General features: G+C 47.3%; 1 protein-coding gene across 1 annotated transcript; it reads right to left on the bottom strand.

Moving 5' to 3' along the window:
• Positions 1 to 326: 326 nt before the first annotated feature.
• LOC136275376 (mucin-2-like) lies at positions 327 to 6,211 on the bottom strand (the record flags this gene model as incomplete). Its single annotated transcript, XM_066084282.1, has 5 exons — positions 5,471 to 6,211; positions 4,980 to 5,212; positions 4,685 to 4,736; positions 3,150 to 4,207; positions 327 to 488 (listed from the first exon to the last, which is right to left on the bottom strand). Coding segments are annotated over exons 1-5 (2,241 nt in total), but the record flags the coding sequence as incomplete, so codon positions are not given.
• Between the last annotated feature and the right edge of the window lie 855 nt (positions 6,212 to 7,066).

The following is a 7,066-nucleotide window of genomic DNA, read 5'->3' as shown; positions in this document are numbered from 1 at the left end:
CTTGCAGTGCTGCTCAGTGTTGTTGATGAAGTAGTTGGGGCTTCAGTTGTGCTTGTGCTCGTTGGCAAAGCTGTGGTTGTAGACGTACTTGTCGAGGTCGTCTCTGGAGTACTTGTTGTAGTTGTAGTCGTTTCCGTTGTTGAGGTAGTGGTGGCCTCAGTTGTGGTGCTTGTACTCGTTGGGGGTTGTGTACTTGTTGATGTTGTGCTACTTTCAGTTGTTGTAGATGGAACCTGAGTGGTGGTTGTCGTTGAAGGCGTGGTGGTGCTTGTAGAAGCTGTTGTACTTTCTGGGGTTGTGGTAGTACTCATTTGTTCGGTTGTGGTAGAAGGAGCCTCAGTTGTTGTACTGGATGGAGTACTAGTAGAAGTGCTGCTACTCTCCGTACTTGTACTTGCAGTGCTGCTCAGTGTTGTTGATGAAGTAGTTGGGGCTTCAGTTGTGCTTGTGCTCGTTGGCAAAGCTGTGGTTGTAGACGTACTTGTCGAAGTCGTCTCTGGAGTACTTGTTGTAGTTGTAGTCGTTTCCGTTGTTGAGGTAGTGGTGGCCTCAGTTGTGGTGCTTGTACTCGTTGGGGGTTGTGTACTTGTTGATGTTGTGCTACTTTCAGTTGTTGTAGATGGAACCTGAGTGGTGGTTGTCGTTGAAGGCGTGGTGGTGCTTGAAGAAGCTGTTGTACTTTCTGGGGTTGTGGTAGTAGTCATTTGTTCTGCTAAACTAGAAGGAGCCTCAGTTGTTGTACTTGATGGAGTACTAGTAGAAGTGCTGCTACTCTCCGTACTTGTACTTGCAGTGCTGTTCAGTGTTGTTGATGAAGTAGTTGGGGCTTCAGTTGTGCTTGTGCTCGTTGGCAAAGCTGTGGTTGTAGACGTACTTGTCGAAGTCGTCTCTGGAGTAGTTGTTGTAGTTGTAGTCGTTTCCGTTGTTGAGGTAGTGGTGGCCTCAGTTGTGGTGCTTGTACTCGTTGGGGGTTGTGTACTTGTTGATGCTGTGCTACTTTCAGTTGTTGTAGATGGAACCTGAGTGGTGGTTGTCGTTGAAGGCGTGGTGGTGCTTGTAGAAGCTGTTGTACTTTCTGGGGTTGTGATTGTAGTCATTTGTACGGTTGTGGTAGAAGGAGCCTCAGTTGTTGTACTGGATGGAGTACTAGTAGAAGTGCTGCTACTCTCCGTACTTGTACTTGCAGTGCTGCTCAGTGTTGTTGATGAAGTAGTTGGGGCTTCAGTTGTGCTTGTGCTCGTTGGCAAAGCTGTGGTTGTAGACGTACTTGTCGAAGTCGTCTCTGGAGTACTTGTTGTAGTTGTAGTCGTTTCCGTTGTAGAGGTAGTGGTGGCCTCAGTTGTGGTGCTTGTACTCGTTGGGGGTTGTGTACTTGTTGATGTTGTGCTACTTTCAGTTGTTGTAGATGGAACCTGAGTAGTGGTTGTCGTTGAAGGCGTGGTGGTGCTTGTAGAAGCTGTTGTTCTTTCTGGGGTTGTGGTAGTACTCATTTGTTCGGTTGTGGTAGAAGGAGCCTCAGTTGTTGAACTTGATGGAGTACTAGTAGAAGTGCTGCTACTCTCCGTACTTGTACTTGCAGTGCTGCTCAGTGTTGTTGATGAAGTAGTTGGGGCTTCAGTTGTGCTTGTGCTCGTTGGCAAAGCTGTTGTTGTAGACGTACTTGTCGAAGTCGTCTCTGGAGTACTTGTTGTAGTTGTAGTCGTTTCCGTTGTTGAGGTAGTGGTGGCCTCAGTTGTGGTGCTTGTACTTGTTGGGGGTTGTGTACTTGTTGATGTTGTGCTACTTTCAGTTGTTGTAGATGGAACCTGAGTAGTGGTTGTCGTTGAAGGCGTGGTGGTGCTTGTAGAAGCTGTTGTACTTTCTGGGGTTGTGGTAGTACTCATTTGTTCGGTTGTGGTAGAAGGAGCCTCAGTTGTTGTACTGGATGGAGTACTAGTAGAAGTGCTGCTACTCTCCGTACTTGTACTTGCAGTGCTGTTCAGTGTTGTTGATGAAGTAGTTGGGGCTTCAGTTGTGCTTGTGCTCGTTGGCAAAGCTGTGATTGTAGACATACTTGTCGAAGTCGTCTCTGGAGTACTTGTTGTAGTTGTAGTCGTTTCCGTTGTTGAGGTAGTGGTGGCCTCAGTTGTGGTGCTTGTACTCGTTGGGGGTTGTGTACTTGTTGATGTTGTGCTACTTTCAGTTGTTGTAGATGGAACCTGAGTGGTGGTTGTCGTTGAAGGCGTGGTGGTGCTTGAAGAAGCTGTTGTACTTTCTGGGGTTGTGGTAGTAGTCATTTGTTCTGCTAAACTAGAAGGAGCCTCAGTTGTTGTACTTGATGGAGTACTAGTAGAAGTGCTGCTACTCTCCGTACTTGTACTTGCAGTGCTGTTCAGTGTTGTTGATGAAGTAGTTGGGGCCTCAGTTGTACTTGTGCTCGTTGGCAAAGCTGTGGTTGTAGACGTACTTGTCGAAGTCGTCTCTGGAGTAGTTGTTGTAGTTGTAGTCGTTTCCGTTGTTGAGGTAGTGGTGGCCTCAGTTGTGGTGCTTGTACTCGTTGGGGGTTGTGTACTTGTTGATGCTGTGCTACTTTCAGTTGTTGTAGATGGAACCTGAGTGGTGGTTGTCGTTGAAGGCGTGGTGGTGCTTGTAGAAGCTGTTGTACTTTCTGGGGTTGTGATAGTAGTCATTTGTACGGTTGTGGTAGAAGGAGCCTCAGTTGTTGTACTGGATGGAGTACTAGTAGAAGTGCTGCTACTCTCCGTACTTGTACTTGCAGTGCTGCTCAGTGTTGTTGATGAAGTAGTTGGGGCTTCAGTTGTGCTTGTGCTCGTTGGCAAAGCTGTGGTTGTAGACGTACTTGTCGAAGTCGTCTCTGGAGTAGTTGTTGTAGTTGTAGTCGTTTCCGTTGTAGAGGTAGTGGTGGCCTCAGTTGTGGTGCTTGTACTCGTTGGGGGTTGTGTACTTGTTGATGTTGTGCTACTTTCAGTTGTTGTAGATGGAACCTGAGTGGTGGTTGTCGTTGAAGGCGTGGTGGTGCTTGTAGAAGCTGTTGTACTTTCTGGGGTTGTGGTAGTACTCATTTGTTCGGTTGTGGTAGAAGGAGCCTCAGTTGTTGTACTGGATGGAGTACTAGTAGAAGTGCTGCTACTCTCCGTACTTGTACTTGCAGTGCTGTTCAGTGTTGTTGATGAAGTAGTTGGGGCTTCAGTTGTGCTTGTGCTCGTTGGCAAAGCTGTGATTGTAGACATACTTGTCGAAGTCGTCTCTGGAGTACTTGTTGTAGTTGTAGTCGTTTCCGTTGTTGAGGTAGTGGTGGCCTCAGTTGTGGTGCTTGTACTCGTTGGGGGTTGTGTACTTGTTGATGTTGTGCTACTTTCAGTTGTTGTAGATGGAACCTGGGTGGTGGTTGTCGTTGAAGGCGTGGTGGTGCTTGTAGAAGCTGTTGTACTTTCTGGGGTTGTGGTAGTACTCATTTGTTCGGTTGTGGTAGAAGGAGCCTCAGTTGTTGTACTGGATGGAGTACTAGTAGAAGTGCTGCTACTCTCCGTACTTGTACTTGCAGTGCTGCTCAGTGTTGTTGATGAAGTAGTTGGGGCTTCAGTTGTGCTTGTGCTCGTTGGCAAAGCTGTGGTTGTAGACGTACTTGTCGAAGTCGTCTCTGGAGTACTTGTTGTAGTTGTAGTCGTTTCCGTTGTTGAGGTAGTGGTGGCCTCAGTTGTGGTGCTTGTACTCGTTGGGGGTTGTGTACTTGTTGATGTTGTGCTACTTTCAGTTGTTGTAGATGGAACCTGAGTGGTGGTTGTCGTTGAAGGCGTGGTGGTGCTTGTAGAAGCTGTTGTACTTTCTGGGGTTGTGGTAGTACTCATTTGTTCGGTTGTGGTAGAAGGAGCCTCAGTTGTTGTACTGGATGGAGTACTAGTAGAAGTGCTGCTACTCTCCGTACTTGTACTTGCAGTGCTGCTCAGTGTTGTTGATGAAGTAGTTGGGGCTTCAGTTGTGCTTGTGCTCGTTGGCAAAGCTGTGGTTGTAGACGTACTTGTCGAAGTCGTCTCTGGAGTACTTGTTGTAGTTGTAGTCGTTTCCGTTGTTGAGGTAGTGGTGGCCTCAGTTGTGGTGCTTGTACTTGTTGGGGGTTGTGTACTTGTTGATGTTGTGCTACTTTCAGTTGTTGTAGATGGAACCTGAGTAGTGGTTGTCGTTGAAGGCGTGGTGGTGCTTGTAGAAGCTGTTGTACTTTCTGGGGTTGTGGTAGTAGTCATTTGTTCTGCTAAACTAGAAGGAGCCTCAGTTGTTGTACTTGATGGAGTACTAGTAGAAGTGCTTCTACTCTCCGTACTTGTACTTGCAGTGCTGCTCAGTGTTGTTGATGAAGTAGTTGGGGCTTCAGTTGTGCTTGTGCTCGTTGGCAAAGCTGTGGTTGTAGACGTACTTGTCGAAGTCGTCTCTGGAGTACTTGTTGTAGTTGTAGTCGTTTCCGTTGTTGAGGTAGTGGTGGCCTCAGTTGTGGTGCTTGTACTCGTTGGGGGTTGTGTACTTGTTGATGTTGTGCTACTTTCAGTTGTTGTAGATGGAACCTGAGTGGTGGTTGTCGTTGAAGGCGTGGTGGTGCTTGTAGAAGCTGTTGTACTTTCTGGGGTTGTGGTAGTACTCATTTGTTCGGTTGTGGTAGAAGGAGCCTCAGTTGTTGTACTGGATGGAGTACTAGTAGAAGTGCTGCTACTCTCCGTACTTGTACTTGCAGTGCTGCTCAGTGTTGTTGATGAAGTAGTTGGGGCTTCAGTTGTGCTTGTGCTCGTTGGCAAAGCTGTGGTTGTAGACGTACTTGTCGAAGTCGTCTCTGGAGTAGTTGTTGTAGTTGTAGTCGTTTCCGTTGTTGAGGTAGTGGTGGCCTCAGTTGTGGTGCTTGTACTTGTTGGGGGTTGTGTACTTGTTGATGTTGTGCTACTTTCAGTTGTTGTAGATGGAACCTGAGTAGTGGTTGTCGTTGAAGGCGTGGTGGTGCTTGTAGAAGCTGTTGTACTTTCTGGGGTTGTGGTAGTAGTCATTTGTTCTGCTAAACTAGAAGGAGCCTCAGTTGTTGTACTTGATGGAGTACTAGTAGAAGTGCTGCTACTCTCCGTACTTGTACTTGCAGTGCTGCTCAGTGTTGTTGATGAAGTAGTTGGGGCTTCAGTTGTGCTTGTGCTCGTTGGCAAAGCTGTGGTTGTAGACATACTTGTCGAAGTCGTCTCTGGAGTACTTGTTATAGTTGTAGTCGTTTCCGTTGTTGAGGTAGTGGTGGCCTCAGTTGTGGTGCTTGTACTCGTTGGGGGTTGTGTACTTGTTGATGTTGTGCTACTTTCAGTTGTTGTAGATGGAACCTGAGTGGTGGTTGTCGTTGAAGGCGTGGTGGTGCTTGTAGAAGCTGTTGTACTTTCTGGGGTTGTGGTAGTACTCATTTGTTCGGTTGTGGTAGAAGGAGCCTCAGTTGTTGTACTTGATGGAGTACTAGTAGAAGTGCTGCTACTCTCCGTACTTGTACTTGCAGTGCTGCTCAGTGTTGTTGATGAAGTAGTTGGGGCCTCAGTTGTGCTTGTGCTCGTTGGCAAAGCTGTGGTTGTAGACGTACTTGTCGAAGTCGTCTCTGGAGTACTTGTTGTAGTTGTAGTCGTTTCCGTTGTTGAGGTAGTGGTGGCCTCAGTTGTGGTGCTTGTACTTGTTGGGGGTTGTGTACTTGTTGATGTTGTGCTACTTTCAGTTGTTGTAGATGGAACCTGAGTAGTGGTTGTCGTTGAAGGCGTGGTGGTGCTTGTAGAAGCTGTTGTACTTTCTGGGGTTGTGGTAGTAGTCATTTGTTCTGCTAAACTAGAAGGAGCCTCAGTTGTTGTACTTGATGGAGTACTAGTAGAAGTGCTGCTACTCTCCGTACTTGTACTTGCAGTGCTGCTCAGTGTTGTTGATGAAGTAGTTGGGGCTTCAGTTGTGCTTGTGCTCGTTGGCAAAGCTGTGGTTGTAGACGTACTTGTCGAAGTCGTCTCTGGAGTAGTTGTTGTAGTTGTAGTCGTTTCCGTTGTTGAGGTAGTGGTGGCCTCAGTTGTGGTGCTTGTACTCGTTGGGGGTTCTGTACTTGTTGATGTTGTGCTACTTTCAGTTGTTGTAGATGGAACCTGAGTGGTGGTTGTCGTTGAAGGCGTGGTGGTGCTTGTAGAAGCTGTTGTACTTTCTGGGGTTGTGGTAGTAGTCATTTGTTCTGCTAAAGTAGAAGGAGCCTCAGTTGTTGTACTGGATGGAGTACTAGTAGAGGTGCTGCTACTCTCCGAACTTGTACTTGCAGTGCTGCTCAGTGTTGTTGATGAAGTAGTTGGGGCCTCAGTTGTGCTTGTGCTCGTTGGCAAAGCTGTGGTTGTAGACGTACTTGTCGAAGTCGTCTCTGGAGTACTTGTTGTAGTTGTAGTCGTTTCCGTTGTTGAGGTAGTGGTGGCCTCAGTTGTGGTGCTTGTACTCGTTGGGGGTTGTGTACTTGTTGATGTTGTGCTACTTTCAGTTGTTGTAGATGGAACCTGAGTGGTGGTTGTCGTTGAAGGCGTGGTGGTGCTTGAAGAAGCTGTTGTACTTTCTGGGGTTGTGGTAGTAGTCATTTGTTCTGCTAAACTAGAAGGAGCCTCAGTTGTTGTACTTGATGGAGTACTAGTAGAAGTGCTGCTACTCTCCGTACTTGTACTTGCAGTGCTGTTCAGTGTTGTTGATGAAGTAGTTGGGGCTTCAGTTGTGCTTGTGCTCGTTGGCAAAGCTGTGGTTGTAGACGTACTTGTCGAAGTCGTCTCTGGAGTAGTTGTTGTAGTTGTAGTCGTTTCCGTTGTTGAGGTAGTGGTGGCCTCAGTTGTGGTGCTTCTACTCGTTGGGGGTTGTGTACTTGTTGATGCTTTGCTACTTTCAGTTGTTGTAGATGGAACCTGAGTGGTGGTTGTCGTTGAAGGCGTGGTGGTGCTTGTAGAAGCTGTTGTACTTTCTGGGGTTGTGATAGTAGTCATTTGTACGGTTGTGGTAGAAGGAGCCTCAGTTGTTGTACTGGATGGAGTACTAGTAGAAGTGCTGCTACTCTCCG

This window comes from Magallana gigas, chromosome 5 (assembly GCF_963853765.1).
Source record: "Magallana gigas chromosome 5, xbMagGiga1.1, whole genome shotgun sequence".
Taxonomy (NCBI): Eukaryota; Metazoa; Mollusca; class Bivalvia; order Ostreida; family Ostreidae; genus Magallana; species Magallana gigas.
The sequence above is the reverse complement of the archived record's forward strand: the minus strand, read 5'-3'. Positions and strand labels throughout refer to the sequence as shown.